At 37.5% G+C, this 19,285-nt stretch overlaps 2 protein-coding genes across 4 annotated transcripts in view; one reads left to right on the top strand and one right to left on the bottom strand.

Annotated features, from left to right (window-relative positions):
* LOC107500689 (sodium/glucose cotransporter 1-like) overlaps positions 1–19,285 on the top strand; it is a 61,583-nt gene that overhangs the window by 16,695 nt on the left and 25,603 nt on the right. For all 3 annotated transcript variants that reach the window (XM_036221025.1, XM_036221024.1, XM_036221023.1), the window contains 4 exons: positions 8,872–8,976; positions 10,573–10,678; positions 11,663–11,743; positions 16,731–16,951. In XM_036221025.1, coding sequence (XP_036076918.1) covers positions 8,872–8,976; positions 10,573–10,678; positions 11,663–11,743; positions 16,731–16,951 — 513 coding nt within the window. The remainder of the gene's footprint in view (positions 1–8,871; positions 8,977–10,572; positions 10,679–11,662; positions 11,744–16,730; positions 16,952–19,285) is intronic.
* RSPH14 (radial spoke head 14 homolog) overlaps positions 15,527–19,285 on the bottom strand; it is a 112,855-nt gene continuing 109,096 nt past the window's right edge. Inside the window, exon 8 of the mRNA XM_036221026.1 lies at positions 15,527–15,540. The gene's annotated coding sequence lies outside the window, so the exon portion shown is untranslated. The remainder of the gene's footprint in view (positions 15,541–19,285) is intronic.

Genomic DNA, 19,285 nt, shown 5'->3' with positions numbered 1-19,285 from the left:
CCCTTATCGGAGACATTGCATGTAAATATATTTTCCTATTCAGATGGTTGTCTCTACCTTGCTGATGATTTCTTTTGCTGATCAGAAGCGTTTTAGTTTGATGTAGCCCCATTTATTTATTTTTGCTTTTACTTCCCTTGCCTTTGAGGTCAAATTCACAAAATCCTCTTTTAGTCCAACATCCTTGAGTTTAGTCCTATGTTTTCTTCTATGCATTTTATTGATTCTGGTCTTATATTCAGGTTCTTAATCCATTTCGAGTTAATTTTGGTGTGTGGCGATAGACAACAGTCTAGTTTCATTCTTTTGCAAGTGGCTTTCCAGTTTTCCCAGCACCATTTATTGAAGAGGCTTTCCTTTCTCCGCCGTATGTTTTTAACTTTCTTGTCGAAAATTGTTTGCCCATATAAATATGACTCTAGATTCTGTTCCACTAGTCAACATGTCTGTTTACCTATGGTCATTTTACCTATGTTGATTCTTCCAATCCAGGAACATGGAATATCTTTCCATTTCTTTGTATCTTCTTCGATTTCTTTTAATAGGGTCTTATAGTTTTCATTATATAGGTCCTTCACTTGTTTCATTAAATTTATTCCTAGGTATTTCATTCTTTTTGTTGCAATTGCAAAAGGAATTATTTTTTCCACTTCTTTTTCTGACACTTCATTATTAGAGTATAGGAAAGCTATGGATTTTTGAATATTGATTTTGTATCCAGAAATTTTACTGTGTTTGCTTATTGTTTCTAGAATTTTTCTTGTGGTGTCTTTAGGGTTTTCTATGTAGAGAATCATGTCATCTGCAAATAGTGACAGCTCAACACCTTCATTTCTTATTTGGATGCCTTTTATATCTTTCTCTTGCCTGATAGCGCTTGCTAGGACCTCCAATGTTATATTGAATAACAGTGGCAATAGTGGACAACCTTGCCTTGTTCCTGATCTTAGAGGGAAAGTTTTTAGTCTTTCACCATTAAGTATAATGTTGGCTGAGGGTTTGTCATATATGGCCTTTATTATGTTAAGGTACTTTCCTTCTATACCAATTTTGTTAAGTGTTTTGATCTTAAATGGTTGCTATATCTTGTCAGAGGCTTTTTCTGCATCTATTGATATGATTATATGATTCTTATTTTTTAATTTGTTTTTGTCATGTATCACATTAATTGATTTGCGTATGTTGAACCATTCCTGTGCCTCTGGGATGAAGCCCACTTGATCGTGGTGTATAATCTTTTTAATATGTTGCTGTATTCAGTTCGCTAGTATCTTATTTAGGATTTTTGCATCTGTGTTCATGAGAGATATTGGTCTGATACCAAGTTTTGGTATCAGAGTAACATTGGCCTTATAAAATGAGTTGGGAAGTATTGACTCCTCTTCAATATTTTGGAAGAATTTGAGGAGAATAGGTATTAAATTTTCTTTTAATGTTTGGTAGAATTCAGTGATGAAGCTATCTGGTCCTGGACTTTTACTTTTTTGGTAGATTTTTGATGATTGTTTTAATTTTCATACTGCTGATCGGTTTATTTAGATTTTTCAGTTCTTCTTGATTTAGTCTAGGAAGGTTGTATTTTTCTAAGTACTGGTCCATTTCTTCTAGGTTATTAAATTTGGTGTTACATACTTTTTCATACTGTTCTCGTATGATCCTTTGTATTTCTGCAATGTCAGTTATAATTTCCCCTCTTTCATCCCTGATTTTATTAGTGTCCTTTCTCTTTTTTGTTAGTGAGTCTAGCCAGGTGGATGTCAATTTTATTAACCTTCTCAAAGAACCAGCTCTTTGTTGCATTTACTTTTTCTATCTTTTTTTGTTTTCAATTTCACTTATTTCTACTCTAATTTTGATTATTTCTTTCCTTCTGCTGACTTTAGGCTTCATTTGTTCTTCCTTTTCTAGTTTTTTAAGATGAAATGTTAGGTTGTTTGTTTGGGCTTGTTCTTATTTTTGGAAATAGGCCCATACTGATATGAACTTCCTCTTATGACTGCTTTTGTTATGTCCCAAAAGTTTTGATATGTCATATTATCATTATCATTCGTTTCCATGTATCTCTTGATCTCTTTATTTCTTCTGTGACCCAGTTATTCTTCAGTAGCATGTTATTTAATCTCCATGTATTCGGGGTTCTTCCTGCTTTCTTTTTGCAGTTGATCTCTAGTTTCAAAGCATTATGATCAGAGAATATGGTTGGTATGATTTCAACCCACTTATATTTGTTGAGGGTATCTCTGTGTCCCAGTATGTGGTCGATTCTTGAGAATATTTCATGTGCACTAAAGAAGAATGTACAAGCAGCTGTTTTGGGATGGAAGGCTCTGTATATGTCATTTATGTCCAGTTGGACTAATGTGTCATTCAAGGATGTTATTTCCTTATTGATTTTCTATTTGGATGATCTGTCCATATCCGACAGTGGGGTATTTAGGTCTCCTACTACGATAGTGTTTTGGTCTGTTTTTCTCTTAAGTTCTGTTAGTAATTGCTTTACATATTTTGGGGCTCCCTAATTGGGAGCATAGATATTAATAAGTGTTATGTCTTCTTGGTGCATGATTCCTTTTATCATTATGAAGTGTCCCACAGTATCTTTCTTTACTTTTTTTTATTTTGAAGTCTGTTTCTTTTGATATTAGTACCGCTACTCCTGCTTTTCTCTGAGTGCCATTTGCTTGAAATATCATTTTACACCCTTTTCACTTTGAGTCTGTATTTATTTTTGGAGCTGAGATGTGTCTCCTGTAGGCAGCATATGGTTGGGTTTTGTTTTTTGATCCATTCTGCAACTCTGTGCCTTTTTATTGGTGAGTTTAGTCCATTTACATTTAGGGTGATTATTGAAATAAGAGGTCTTCTTATAGCCATTTTATCTTTTGCTTTCTGGTAGCTCGGTGTGTCCATTGCTTCTTTGTTCTTGTGTTTCTGTTTTCTTTATTTTGGTTGGCTTTTGTGGGTTTTGCCTCTAGTTCTTCTTGTTTTATGTTATATACTTTGGTTCTGAATCTTTGATATGTGGTTACCATTATGAATATGAAAAGGATAGTTATATATATATATATATATATATATATATATATATACACACACACACACACACACACACAGTCACTCATCATTTTCTTCTGCACATGCCTTATCTCCATTTCCCTTTATTAATTTGGATCTTTGAATCCTTCCCCTTTCAGTCTTTGTTGTCTCAATTTGTCCCTATGTATGCTGAACATTCATTACTATCTTGTTATAACAATTCTCTTTTTGTTATTTAGGCTTATAATGCCCTGTTCTTAGTAAGGGTTTCACTCCTCTGCTTCTATTTGCCTAATAGTCACTTTACTCCTAATTATGGTTTGTTCGTTTGTTTATCATTTTGTTTTAGGTGAACTGACCCCTTTCAGTATTTCCTGTAGTGCAGGCCTCGTAGTGGAGAATTTCCTCAGTTTTTGTTTGTCCGAAAAAGTCTGAATTTCTCCTTCATATCTAAAGGAGAGCTTAGCTGGATACATTATTATAGGCGGGTAGTTTCTTTCACTTAGTAGTTTAAAGTTTGATTCCATTTCTTTCTGGCTTATAATATTTGCACTGAGAAGTCCAAGGATAATCTAATGGATTTACCTTTATAAGTTACTGTTTTTTCTCCCTGGCTGCCTTGAGAATTCTGTCTTTTTTGTTGATTTTTGATAACTTTAATACAACGTGTCTTGATAAAGGCATTTTTGGGTTGAGATAATTGGGTGTTCTGTTGACTTCTTGAATTCCAAGCTCTAGCTCATTCCTTAGATTTGGGAAATTCTCATCCACTATTTGTCTGAAAATAGTCCACTTACATTTCCAGTCCCTGCTCCTTTTCTTTCCCTTCAATAATACTCATTATTCTTATGCTTCCTCTCCTGATGGTATCAGCTAGTTCTCAAATTTCTCTTGCATTATTTTTCATTCTTCAGTTTCTCTCTTCTTCCTTCTGATTTCTAGATTTCTGTATTCGATGTCACTAATCCTTTCCTCCCCATTTGGTCGACTCTACTTCCCAAGCTTGCTATATCATTTTTCAACTCTTGTGCTGTGGTTTTTTTTTTTTTTTTAATCTCTAGAAGATCTGTTCTTTTTGATGGTTTCAGTCTCATTGCTCTGCTCATCTAGTGGTTTTCTCAGTTACTGAAATCATTGATTTGAGTTGTTTTGGATCTCATTGAGTTTTTTCAGAAGTACCATTCTGAAGTCTCTGTCATTTAAGTTGCATATTTCTATGTATGTAAGCTTGTTTTCTGGAGATTTTTCTTTTTCTTTCTGAGATGCCTTGTCACCTTGGTGGTTCATGGTGTTTAATGGACTATTTCTGTGCCTGGCCATTAATAGCTGTATATTCTGCTGTTTTTCCAGAAAGAAGGTTTATTATATAAAGATCTCTTTAGCTTATTGCAAAGAAGGTGCTTTTCTCTTGGTTTCCAGTAGGTGGCATCTAAGCCTTAAAATGCCTTTTTAAAAATTTTTCTTGTAGATATTTAATCACGCTCACTACCCTGTTTCGGTCCCTGTCATTGTCAGTGACAGTCTCGGAAGTGTTTGTTCAGATTCCTCTGGGGCTCTACGGTGACCGGTCTTGGAGGGTATGCAGGGAGGGACCCTCTGGGTTGGGAGTCGGGGGCTGTGGCTCAGCCTCGGTTTTGCAACTAGGGCCAGTAAAAATCAACTGTTATTTCTCTGCAGTCCTATCCTGCTTCTCTGTCTTCTACCCTGATGACTGGGCCCTTCCACCCAGCATGGGGAGTTCGCAGCAGTCCCAGGCAAGGCTGTTTAGGGAAGTTCCTGTACCTTCACCCTCCTCCACCACCTCCTCCAGGGAGCTCTGGTGGCTGCAAGAGGCAGCTTCTTTATTTCTCCCAGTCCACCGCCCAACACCCAGGGTTCTGACCTTGGTTGGTAGCTTTTACGTGCAGATCCCATGCTCAGACATGCTGGTGTGCAGTTGAGGTGTTTTTTTGTTGAGTTTTAGATGTTCAGCTTATTTTTGTTTCAAGGGGAGAGATCTGGGGACATCTCTTACTCCACAATGTTTCCCATTTAAATCTTATTTTGGAGAAATCTTATTTCTCCAAAATAAGATTTAAAACTTTAACTCTTTGAAACATATTTTTAAGAAAAATAAAAATCAAGATAAAGACAAAATATTTGTAGAATATATTTATAATATTATAATATTTATAATATAAAGACATATTCAGAACATATCTAAATTGGAATAATAGAATGGATAAACAACATGTGGTATGGTATCCTACTCAACCCTAAAGAGGAATTATGCAACAACATGGATGAATCTCAGAAACATCATGCCAAGGGAAAGAAGCAGGACATTAAAAAGTACATACTTTATGATTCCATTTATTTGAAATTCTAGAAAAGGCAAATCTGTGGTGACAGCTGATACTGGTTGTCTGGGATCAGGGGTGGGAGGAAGGCCTTGACTGTAAGCCCTAGGCTGCTTTGTGGGGGCGTTGGAAATGTTTTATATCTTGAGTGCGGTGGTGATTCCACAACTGTACACATTTTCTGAAACTCATAAAACTTTAAACTTCAAATGGGAGAATTTTCCTGTGTAAATAATGCCTCATAAAACAGTTAAAATTAAAAATGTGGAAGGGCATTAAAAATGTGAAAGGCTTATTTGCCGTATACCCTAATACTCGTAATCGTCAAGCCATAACCTCGGGAAAATTACCTCAGACTGTGACCATATTTTAAGATAAGGTTTTTAAAGAATAAATAATAATGAAGTTAAAATGAAGTCATTAGGGTGGGTCCTAATCCAGTATGACCTTTTAAGAAGTGGAAATTTGGAGGAGGAGAAAAAGTGGCGTAGATGATAGAGGCTCTGTTCATCCCTCTGGCGACCAAATCAAAGTCATGACGGAAACAAGGAGCAGCAAGGAAAAATGGCCTGAGATGAACAAGCCGTACAACTAGAGAGAAATCCAAGAAATCACTCTACAATGGCAGAAGGTAGGACGGGGCGAGGACGTGGGGCTGCCCGATCTCCAGCAACTGAGCGAGATGGAAGCTGCGGCAGCGGCAGATGCCTCTTAAAGGGGCCATGTCCGCGAGCGAATTTTCACAGTGATGAACCCGCTCACTCTGAGCACCGTGCCAATTCGGCTGCATACAGTGGGCACCAGGGACTTACAAGTAGACATTGTCTGAGTGAGGGCTAAGGCGAGACTCACTAAGTACAGAAGTGCTGGTGGTATCCATTGTTCTCTGTTGAGCCCTCCCCCCTTCCAGTGCAGGGACACAGCACTGCCATAGCTATGACCTCATCAAACTGGATAACAGAGGTCACTCTGCCCAGAGGATTCCTTGAAACCGCGCCTCCCTCAACTCATAACCCCACCCAAGCCACATTCAGGTATATCCTCAGCGAGTCAGGTGCTCCTTACTGAGACTCACACTGGTGGAGGCAGCTGGCCTCGGTTTCTGGTGTGGTCTTTTGAGGCAACTATAAGCACAGCATCTGTGGGTTGCTTCCTGAATCTTAACAGGTGGCTCCGGAAGGGTAGAGGCTTGGGCTGAATTTGGCCTACAGCTGAAGCCCTCTCAGGACCGTGCCACTGAAACCAACTTCACAAATCCACACTAATGAGACCGGGAGACTTAGGAACTTTGCTTAGTACATAGAAACAGACACAGAAAGGCAGCTAAAATGGGAAGACAAAGAAGCAGAAACCATGTGAGAGAAGGGAATGGAGATCCAGATATAATGAAGTCAAGTTATCTAACATGCAGAGTTCAAAACACTGGTTATAAAGATGCTCAGTGAACTTTTGGGAAATGTAGAGAACTCCAACAAAGAGATAAAGAAAAAAACATAAAAATGGATACGGAAATTATAAAAGGGAACCAGTCCGAAATGGAGAACACATTATCTGAGATGAGAAGTATATTAAATGGAATAAACAGAGTGAATAAAGAAGAGGCTCGAATGCCATATCTAGAGGACAGAAAAGCCAATCAGGACACTTAATCAGAATGGAAAGAAAAAAGATGGCAAGACTATAAAAATATTTTAAGGAGGATACGGTCCACTAATAAGGCTCTAAATATTCATCTGGCATAACAGAAGAAAATCAAGATGTTGAACAGCTGTTTGAAGAAACGATGATGGAAAACTTCTCAAACTTGGTGAAGGAAATGGACATAAAACCCCAGGAAGCTTAGAGAATTCTAAAAATCTGGGATCCAAAGAGGCTCACACCAAGATACATCATAATTAAAATGCCAGAAGGTAAATACAAAGAAAGAATATTAAAAGCAGCAAGAGAAAAACAATTACTTATAAGGGAACACCTATAAGACTGGTAGCTGATTTCACAAAAGAAACTATGCAGGACATAAGGACTTGACAAAAAAATATTCGACAGGATGAAGACCCACGATCTACAAGAATAATTTATCCAGCAAAGCTATCATTTTCAGGTGAAGGACAGATAAAGAGCTTCCCAGACAAAAATAAACTAAAAGAATTTATCACCAAGCCAGTATTAAAGGAAATGTTGGAAGGACTTCTTTAAGTCCCTTTATTCCTGTATCAAAAACAGGGATAAAGAATGGTAACAACTACCTTCCTATCAATAAGTACCTTAAATGGAAAAGAATTAAGTGCTCCAACCAAAAGATAGAGTGGCCGAAAGGATAAGAAAACAAGACCCCTACATATGAAAAGGAAGGAGATGGAAAAAGATATTGCTTTGATGGACCTAGAAGGAATTTAAATCAGAGAAAGATAACACTATATGAGTTCACTTATACGTAGAATCTGAGGAATAAAAAGAACAAACTAATCCAAAAAAAAGTAGAAATTTGGGCACAGACATATTCAGAGAGAAGAGGATATGAAAACACCGGCAAGACAGCTATTGACAAGCCAAGAAGAGAAGCCTGGAACAGAACTTCTCTCAGTGTCCTCAGAGGCAACCTGCTAACACCTTGAACTTAAAGCCTCTAGAACTGTGAAATAATACACTTAGTCAGTGACCATACTTTGTTGTGGCAGCCCTAGCAGACTAATGCAAGTAGTAAGTATGAAACAGCTTAGAACCTGATTGAGAAAATGAGCCATATATGACAGTATATGCTAAAAAAAAAAAAGAAAAGTGAAAGGTGAAAGTAATAAAAACTGTAGGTGTTTTAGAAGAGGGCATATGGTCCCTGTGAAGCCCCCAGGTACATCTTCATAAAGCATATGGAATTTGAGTTAAGCATGTGTGAGGTAGGTAGACAAGAGCACATAAGGATATTCAGGTCAGAAGATGGGAAAGTGTTCCTTTAACAATTACTTATTCACCTACCATGAGCCAGGCACTGTGCTAATGAGTCTAATGAACAGAAAGGACACACTCCTTGCCAGTGGGTGCATGCAGCCTGAGAGATGGAAGTAGAAATTAACAGAATTGTTTGGGACACCAGCATACACACAAGCATCATTGGCACAGAGTCAAGTTCTGTCTCTCTGGAGCACTTGTTATACATGTAGTATGTGATAAAGCATTTGATTTTGCTCTATGATTATTTCGTAAAAGTGATCTGTCATTATTAGACATTTTCAATTAGCTAGATTTCCTATATTCCGAAGATTGCACAGGAAGCTAGGTTCTAAGCTTCTCAAAAACAGCTGCATTGCCTGTCTGTTCTTATTTCTCTCATTTTAGCAGGTGCTGTGCAATGCAGCCAGAGTCGATGACCCTACCTCTGGTTTTCCTGGACTGCTCCCACCATCTCTGACATCCAGCACTTTGTGATCAAGGCCTGTCCCTGTGGGCCTGCCTCTTCCGGCACTCCGTCTGATAGTGACTTCTCTTGTTGCTCTTATAGGTGGTGACAATGCCAGAATATTTGAGGAAGAGGTTTGGTAGTCGCCGGATCCAGTTCCTCCTTGCTATTCTGTACTTATTCCTCTACATCTTCAATAGGGTCTCGGTAAGTTGTGTAAAAGCCACCCAAGAAAGATAACAAAACAAAGAAGAATCAATAGGCAGGACTATGCTAGATTTGTCCCAACAGGTCATTCTAGGGCCCCATAAATTACTTGTTGGCCTCTGCTGTCTAACTTTGAATAGAGAAAAAATAGCTTAAAAATACTGTGTAAAAAAATAAAAGGCAGAGGTATCTTCTCTGCCTCCCAGGATGGAGTTATATGTCCTTCTTGTGTGTTCCCAGAGAACTTTGGGCTTACCCATGTCATATCATTAGGTAATGTCACTCCCTTGCTTAAAACAATCCAGAAGTTCCCATTGCTCTTACAAAAAACAAACAAACAAACAAACAAACAAAAACCCCTGAAGTCCTTCTTATGACTGGTAAGGACTATCTTGTTCTAGCCTCTGCCTCTCTGGCCTTGTCCCCTCTCCTGTAGTCACTATGCTGTAGCCACACTGTCTGCTTTATTGTTTCTCAAATCCAGCAAGCTTATTCCAACTTAAAGCCTTTGACACCTGCTCTATACTGTGTCTGGAATGTTCTTCCCCAGATTTTTCAAATATCACCTCCTTGGAGAGGCCTTCCATGGATGTGCTAGTCAATCTCTACTCCATTACTGTTTTTATTTTCTTTGTCACCATACAACAGAAATTTATTTATTTCCTAATTTTCTGTTTTCCCCGCTTTGGTGCAAACTTTTTGAAGCTTAGAGATTAGCCTGGCTTGTTCACTGCATTGCCTCCTGTGATGAGAACACTTTTATCACATAGACACTCAATAAATGCTTTTTGAATTATCGAATGAGTGTCACTTATTGCATAGAAATTACCAATTTAGTGGTCTGTATCCCTCATTAATTATAAGCTACTTGAAGACAGGGACTGAGTTCTGGTAACATTTGTGTCTCCTGAACCCTGCTAAATATCTACTACATGGTTGGTTCTCAGTATTACTAACATTTGGTAAATAAATGGATAGAGGAGTGTTGGGAGAATCTCTGCCCATTGTATCCCTGGCTTTGGGGACCAGAATAAAAAAGCAAGAAGTTATTCATTGAAATGATGTGCAGATGCTTCAAAATCACTGTCAACTAAGCCAGGGATCAACAAATCAAGCCCACAGGCCAATCCTCTTGGTGGTCTGCTTTGTACAGTCCTTAAGCTAAGAATGGTTCCAAAGGTTGTACAAAACAGACCATATGTGGCCTACAAAGCCCACAACATTTACAATCTAGGCCTCTATAGAAAAAGCTTGCCAAGTCTTGATAAACTGTTCCCTTTGCCTTTTCTCAATGACAGAACTGCAGGAACAGCTCTCTCTCAGCACACTCCCCACTCAGGCTCTAGGGAGGAAGAGGCTAAATTGTATTAACTGGATCACTTGGGTTAACCCAAGCCCTAAAGGTGCTGACCTTGGCTGAACTCATGGGGCACAAGCCTGTTGCCCAATAGAACTGGAGTAACCCTCACCCAGTGTCCACTAGTAATGGAGTGGGTGTGCTAACCACAAATGGCTTCTAAGATGAGTTTTTTTATGGGATTGCTGTCAATTGAGCTAAAAACGAAAGTACAGCCTGTGCCTTTATTCTCATTTCAGGTGGAGATCAGCACTGGTGCCATGGTCATGGGGGTGATTTTTGATTGGGATGTTTACCAGGCCACCATATTCTTCCTGACATTTATTAGTATTTATACCATCTCAGGTGAGATTACTCTAACCACACAGGTATTTATATTGACTTGATAACTCTGCCTCTTAATGATGTCCTGGTAGACATTGAAGCAGGGGTCTTCAGCTTTTGCATTTTCTCTAAGTCCGTAAATCACATTCCTGAGGCCTGGGAATGGAGAGAACAGTGAAAATAATCAAGACAGGGTACCTAAGTGGAGATTGGGCTCATGGGGGCTTTCTAAGGGGGCTGGCAGGATGGCAGTAATTGTGTGTGGGGTGGGACTGGGCCTAATACAACAGGCTGCCAGGCAAAAGAGTGGTTGCACAGAAAAGGAAGGAGGGAGAGGCAGCAGCTTCAGGCCATCCTGCTCACTTCTAATAACCTGATCTGGCCATCAGATGGGATCTTTTATGTAGGCAGTTCAGTCCTAGACAATCTCTGCCTCGGTTTTGAGAGTGAGTGTTCTCATCCTATGTTTTGTTCAGCAATAGCTCAGTTCATTACAGTTGAATGGAGAGAATCAGGGCTGGAAATGGAATGCACTCACTCAGTGGTTCTCAATGGTGGGAGTGGGGGTTGGGTTTTCCTTCCCAGGAGACGTTTGGTAATGTCTGGAGACATTTTCGGTTGGAGAGGTCTATATTGACATCCACCAGGTAGAGGCCAGGAATGCTACTATTGCTTCCAAACTGATATTTTAGGAAAACTACTAGGTTTATTTTCCTTAAGAAAACTACCATATTTTCATTTATCAAAAAAAAATCAGACGTAAAGAGAAATTGGGACATAGAAGGGCAAGATAAGAATCCAACAAAGGATCATGAAGGATATTAAAGAGAGAAAACAGGATGTACTGAGACTAAGCGTAAGTAGTTATAAGATCCACTGAATTAAAGGGAAAAAAGGTGTGAATGTGGATATCTAGGAGGGAACAAGTACATAGAATAGGATGCTGAAGCAATTTGCAGTGGGAAGAGTCAAATGTGGCTTTTTTACTTTCTCTTGCTTATTTAGGTGGTTTTGCAACTGTGATTTATATTGATGCCTTACATGCTGGCGTTGTGGTTCTAGGATCAGTCTTACTAATGGGCTTTGGTAAGTAAATCTTGAGAAGACTGAGCACCATGGGTGGAATCTTTGAATCCGATTGCTGCCTGGGGCCATTTCAGTGCCTTCATCTCACAGATGAGAGGCTGAGGCCCTCAGAACCCTAGAGCATTATCTAAGGTCATGCTGAAAATTGGAGAGGAAACTTCTGCTCACTTGAGAAGAAAAGAGTCGAGGAATAGGAGGAGTGGTAACAGACTCTAGTGCTTTGGAACAGCAGTCAAGAGTGGTCTGCCACTCTCATCCCCATCTCTGTGCCTCTGTTTATGCTCTTCCTCTCCAGTTAGAAGCCCTTCTCCTTTTTGTTCACTCAATTAAACCCATCTGTTATGGTCAATAGAAGATCCTCTCCAGAGGTGTGATTCTTTGATTATTCCGTCTGTACATCTTTCTTCTCTGGGCTCGCATCACTACCACTCAACATTTTTTGATGCATACCTCGATTGTTCATTGATTGTGTCAATGTCTTAAGAACCAGAGCCATCCCTCATACAGTGCAGTCTGAGGCACATGGTAGGTTATTCATTTATCTAAAAAAAATGAGAAGTAAAGGGAAATTGGGACATAAAAAGATGTAAGAATTTAACAGATTATTAAGTAACAAAAATGAAAATAATAGCTGATATGTATTATCAGGGACTATGTAAGCATTTATCTATATTGGCTCTTTAATCATTACAGTCACCATGAGGCATAATTACTGTTGTTAACCTCATTTTACATGTGAGGAAAATGAATCTCAGCTAAATAACTTGCTTGCAAGATACACCAAGAGCAGAACTCAGAGCTGGGTCTCTGTAACATCAAAGCCCAGTACATGAACTAACATATTGTAGTACCTGTAATAGCAAGTACACTTACCTTAAAATGGAAGTTTCTTTCTACTAGCTAGGAGTATGACCGTAGTGAGGTTGCTATTACCCACTGCTCCGTGGGTAAGAGATTAGCCTTGGCTCAAGTATTGAAAAATTACCGAAATGATACATGAATACAATTGAAGCAGTATCATTCCATAGAGCATGTTATTGAACCCCATGGAATGAGAAAAGATGGAATCTAACAGAATCACACAATCCTCAGTTTTACCACTCAGTAAGCATTTAGTGCACCATGAAGTATACTCAGTGTGATGTTACTGGGACACAAAGTACCTATCAGGCATGATCCAAAGAATTTTTAAATAAGCTGAAAAATGAGGACTATTTGAGTGACAAAACTATAAACTGTAAAGTGCACTAAGCCATTGTATTTAATTGTGTGCTAGTGTTAAACATCAACATTTTTTAAACCTGCCAAGTCTACCCAAATAGTTGAAAATGACATCAAATTAAACTTTAGGGGCTGGTAAGATATGCTATATAATGTTAGCAGTAATATTTCTAAATAATTATATAATCTTTACTGTTATAGATTGGGTGTCCGTGTCCTCCCAAAATTTATTAGTTGAAATCCTAACCCCCAATGTGATGGTATATAAGATGGGGGCCTTTGGGAGGCTCTGCCCTCATGAACGACATTAGTGCCCTTATAAAAGAGGCCTTAGGGAGCTCCTTCACCCCTTGTATCATGTAAGGACACAGTGAGAAGATGGTTCTCTGTAAACCAGGAAGTGGGCCCTCACTAGACACCTAGTTGGCCAGCACCTCGATCTTGACTTGCCAGCCTCTAGAACTGTGGGAAGAAATTCGTTATTTATAAGCCACCCAGCCAAAACAAACTAAGATATTTCCTGAGAAGTTTAATGAGATTTTTAATTTAGGGTATTCATGTTACTTCTTTTATTAAGTAAACTATTATAAAGTAATGGAATAATTGTTTTCTTTTAAAATGTACAAGAATTTGTACATCCAAATGAGTGTTGTCCTTTAAACTTGTCACATGCACATACAGTTTTATTTTTTACTTTTAGATAATATATACACAAGCTAAACAAAACAATAGAGTACACTGTGAAATACTTGTTGCCCTCAGTTTCTCAGTTCAAGTCACTGGACAACTAGTATTATAAGTATTGTATATATCCTTCTAGAAATATTCTTCATATATAAAAACATTTTTTAGTCTATGAGGTATATATATGTATATATATGTCTATATGTGTGTGTCTGTGTGCGTGTATATATAGAGAGAGAGAGAATCAAAACAAAATTTTGTGGCTGTTTTTCTATCTCTGGTACTATATCATAGGCAGACTTCTATGTCAGTAAATAGAGAGCTATTACATCTTTTATGTTTTTGTATTCATAATAAATCTTTTACTGAAAAGTGCACCACCCAAAGGAGTGTATAACTAGACGAAATATCACAAAGTGAACACCCTCTGGTAACCGGCACTCAGGTCAAGAAGTTATCTTTTTGTTTCCTTCCTTTCTGAACTTTATACCTTTTATTTTTTTCTTTTTCTTGTGTTATTACACTGGCCAAAACTTTTAGTATAGTGTTGAATAGAAGTAGAGACAGCAAACATTCTTGCTTCATTCCCAGTCTTGGAAAGCTTTGACTATTTCACCATTAAATAAAATAGTTGCTGTCAATTTTTTGTAGATACTTTTTATCATACTATCAAAGTTCTCTTCCATTCCTAGTTTTCTAAGATCATTTATCATAGACCTTGAATTATATCAGATGTTTTTTTCCCATATCTACTGAGATGATTATTTTTCTCCTTTATCCTGTTAATTACACAGTGCATTACATTGACGTGGTTTTGAATGTTAACACAATCTTATGTTACTGGAATAAACACATTACACTACTGGAATAAGCTTTGTCAAGAGATACCCCAAATTGCTCTCCAAATTGTTTGTAGAGTAGTCCCCACTTTCTGTGGTTTCGCTTTCCACAGTTTGTTACCTGCAGTTAACTGCAGTCCAAAGATATTAAATGGAAAATTCCAGAAATAAAAAATTCATAAGTTTTAAATTGCACATCATTCTGAGTAGTGTGATGAAATCTCGCTTCATCCCACATGGGACATGAATCATTCCTTTTTCAGTGAATCACGCTGTATAAGCTACCTGCCAGTTAGTCATTTAGTAGCCATCTCAGTTATCAGATCAACTGTCATGGTATCATAGTGCTTATATTCAAGTTACCTTTATTTTACTTAATAATGGCCTCAAAGTACAAGAGTAGTGGCAATTTGAATATGCCAAGAGAAGCCATAAAGTGCTGGCAATTTGAATATGCCAAGAGAAGCCATAAAGTGCTTCCTTTATGTGAAAATGTACAGTACAATAAGGCATTTTGAGAGAGACCGCATTCACATAATTTTTATTGTAGTACATTATTCTAATTATTCTAATTTATTATAGTAATTGTTACAAATCTCTTACTATGCCTAATTTATATATTAAATTTTATCATAGGTATGTACATATTAGGAAAAAACAGTATATACAAGGTTTGGTGCTATCAATGGTTTCCAGCATCCACTGAGGATGTTAAAATGTATCCCTTGTAGATAAAAGAGGACTACTGTATTAATTTATATTCTCAGCAATGTTTGAGAGTCTGTGTTTCCTAATCTCTCAGCTAACACTTAATATTTTAAGACTTTTAAAAAACATGCCCAATAGGTGACAGAAAGAAAAGTATCTTATTTTTGTTTTAATTCGAAGATTCCAGACACTGATGAGGCGAGCATCTATTCATATACTTAGTCGCCATGTATATTTCCTCTCTTGTGAATCACCTGTTCACATTCTTACCATGTTTCTTTCCAGTAGTTTTCCTTGGCTATTGATGAATAGGAGTCATTTATACATGATGCAAATCTCTTCTTTCTGTCTAAAAAAATTTTAACTTGGTTTCAGTCATATAAATTTTAAATTTCGAGGTCAAATTAGCCCTTCTTTTCCTTTTCGTATCTTGTTTAAGAATGTATTTCCTAACACAAGTTCATTAAGATATTCTCCTGTTTTCTTCCAATAACTATAGTTTTATATTTCGCCTTTTTAAAAAATGCACATGGAATTCATTTTTAGAAAGACTATGAGTTGTCTTATTATTTATAATCATAGTCACTCTGTGTCCTTTCGTTGCCCAATCTTGACTCCAGATGATTCTGAACCTACTTCAAAAAACTAGTCTATATCAAAGAACGTGGTTTAATATGTCAAAATAAAAGTGTTTTTTAGTTAGGTATGTGGAATTATGGGTGTTTTAGTGCCTTTTAGAAAATATTTTTCTTTAATGTTAAGATTTTACACCACTTAGAATATTGAGGGAGAAATGTCACAGGCTGTGAAGCAAATTTCAAATATGAAGTTTCATAAATGTTTTGCTGGCATTGCAGGAAAGCAAATATTAATTTCTGTTTTAGTCAAGATTCTTTTGATAACTTGTGAAAGTACTTCAGTTCAAAACTAATATAAGCAAATAAGTACTCTCTTGGCTAACATAGCTAAAAATTCCTGGTGTACATTGCTTCAGGCATAGCTAGATCTGGGGTTCTGCATGAACTGGGTAGACAAAAGAGCTTCAAACTGCTATACTAGCTGAGAACCCCAAAGAAAGGAGGCAGACTTTTTTGGTTCCTTAAAAAGAAGAATGAATCCTGGGACAATTCTGATTAGCCAAGATTGAGTTTCAAGTCCATTCCGTTAGTCATTGACCAGTGGACAAGGAGCATGGGCCAGGCCTGAGTTACTTACCAGATTGGAATGGGAGACAGTTGTTGAGGCCCATCTAAGCCACATAGGATAGAATGCAGCTAGAAAGAAAGGTTCTGCTGCCAGTAGCAGGAGCAGGGGTTGCTGGGCACATGGCCACAATGTCCAATATACTCTTCTTTCTCTTTGAAATAAATGATATCTTTTCTTAGGCACATACAGCCTCTACTATTTGGTCACTCCATTGCACTTTTTATGTTAGATTCAGTTAATCGAATTGGGTCTTACTTTGCAATCTTGGTTCTTTAGACATGTGTTATCATACAATTTAAGGTACTGATAAATTTTATGGTGTTTTTAAGCCTTTAAGGAAGTGGGAGGATACCAGGAGCTACCGCATGCTTACTTAAATGCTAAGCCAAGCATAATCCATGAAGGAAACTGGACTGCCAAGCCAGAATGCTACCTCCCTCGCCTGGATTCTTTCCATATCTTTCGAGATCACATTACTGGAGACCTCCCCTGGCCTGGAATTGTCTTTGGCATCTCCATCATCTCCTTGTACTACTGGTGCACTGATCAGGTAATTAGACACATTGCACTTGAAGTGACTGCATTGGGTGCTGGTGGTCCTGGATGCATTTCAAATTAGATGCAGCTACAGGTATCTGTGGGCCTGTACGCACTCAGTGGCCAAGTTTCCTTTCCAATCTTTATTTATTGCCTAAATAACTTTGTATGAAATTCTGTTTAAAAGGAATTTCTCCCACAGCCTCATCTATAACACACCAGCTGTTTTCATTTTTTCTTCCCTATCATTATCTAAAAAGCACAGTTGTTTGGAAGTGAAAAATAAGTCAGTCCTCTTAATTGAGTCAATAAATTAAATGCAACTGACTACTATTTCAGTTGGATTTTTTAAGGACTCAAACTTATTCTACCTGGCTCTCCCTTAATGGTATATCATTAAGAAATTGTGAAATATTCATATAGTAAAAAGGCAATGTAGAAATAAAAAGGAAGCACAGCTGCACGTAGTACCATAGATACATCTTTAAAGCATGATGCCAGTTAAAGAAGCTAGATTCCAAAGGCTACGTTTATGTAAAGGTTAGCACAGCCAATGCTATGTTATGTTATTTAGGTATACAAATTAAATGGCAAAAAACTATAAAGAAAAGCAAGGAAGAATTAAATAGTCATGAAAGTGGTCATTTCTGGAGCAAAGGAAGGGATTGAAGTAAAAAAGAGGCACATGTAGCAGCATTATTCACCATCGCCAAAAGATGGAAACAACCCAAATATCCATCAACTAATAAATGGATAAACAAAATATATGTCCATGCAGTGAAATATTATTCAGCCATAAAAAGGAATGAAGCACTGCTACATGCTACAACGAGGATAAATCTTGAAAACATTATCCTAAGTAAAAGAAGCCAGAAACAAAATGTCACTTATTGTATGATCCTTTTTAAAATATAACGGACATCTTCCTGTATTCATAAAGGATCTCTTAAGAAAGGAAGAAAGTCTCTAGAGATTTTCCAAAAACAGAATTAAAAAGAGCTAAGCTGACATTGACATGGACAATGCCATGATAGCATTTACCAAGCTTGGTTTTCAAAGGCTCATATTTAAATGGCCAGGTGAGAACAGGTGAGAGGCCTTAAGTTCATGAGTGGTACAGAGTGAACCCTCCATGTAAAACTTGGACTCTTTTCACGGTTGTAACCTCAGTGAAAAGGTAAACAAGGAAAAACTCTGCCCACCAGCAAGGAGGAACAACTGAAAAAAATAAGTGAGTTCTAGGAGGAGGAAAATAGTGTCCTCTGAGAATTCATAATGCAGGCTTGCCTTCCTTGTACGTTTGGGTTTTAAATTTGCTTTGTATGATCAGGAAAGCTCCATGGAAAGAAATAAACATAAATTCATTCAAAATGTGTTACTCACTGGCCTGGCATAAGTAACAGCGCGTTCTTTCTGGAGGGACGCACTCTCACTAAGGTTTTAAAGGATTCACGTAAATAAATGTCTGCTCAGCATGAGCCCCAACCCAAAATTAGAAAACTTGGATGAATCAAACCACCTTGAGCAAGAAACAGCAGAATTAATACCTTCAAATTTCAGAAAATTGAAGTATTAGATAACCAAATACAAAATAAGTGTTTAAAGAAATAACAGTGGAACTGAAAACATTAACACAGTTCGATCGAAAAAGATCAGATTTGAAAAATCAAACTCCTAGAAATGAAAAATATACTTATTAAAATGTAAAACTCAGTAACTGTTCAAACATCAGATTAAACACAGCTAAAGGAAGAAAAAATAGTAATCTGGAAGAAAAAACTGAAGAAATTACCTAGAACTTACCCTAAAAAATGGAAAATGGAAAAGAGAAAGTGACATGGAAGGTAGAATGAGGGTTAAAATACATCTCATTGGCGTTCCAGAAGAAAAGGGATATTCGAGGGAAGAGAAGCAATATTTTAGGAGAAAATGCTGAGAATTTTTACAATTGTTGAAACAGCAGAGATCATCAGATTCAGGAATCACAATAACTCTCAAGCAGAGATAATTCAAAAATCCACACAAAGTCACATCATAATGAAATTTCAGAACATCAAAGACAAGGAGAAGATTTTGAAAGTCTCCTGAGAGTGAAGGTTACCTGTATTTATCCAAGAAGACAATTATACTGACAATAGACTTCCCAGTAGCAAAAATGAGACCTAAACGTAGAGGAGTAAAATGCTTAATGTTCTAAGGAACATGTCAAAACCAGGGGTAAAATAAAGACATTACTTTCCCTAAAGAAGATTAAAAGATGTACATATAGAAAAAGGAAGCACTGAAGAGCAAGAAGGAATAGTTAGCAAAGAAGTTGACAGGCACATGAGGAAATCTAAAGCACTGG

This window comes from Rousettus aegyptiacus, unplaced genomic scaffold (assembly GCF_014176215.1).
Source record: "Rousettus aegyptiacus isolate mRouAeg1 unplaced genomic scaffold, mRouAeg1.p scaffold_m13_p_5, whole genome shotgun sequence".
Classification (NCBI taxonomy): Eukaryota; Metazoa; Chordata; class Mammalia; order Chiroptera; family Pteropodidae; genus Rousettus; species Rousettus aegyptiacus.
The sequence above is the reverse complement of the archived record's forward strand: the minus strand, read 5'-3'. Positions and strand labels throughout refer to the sequence as shown.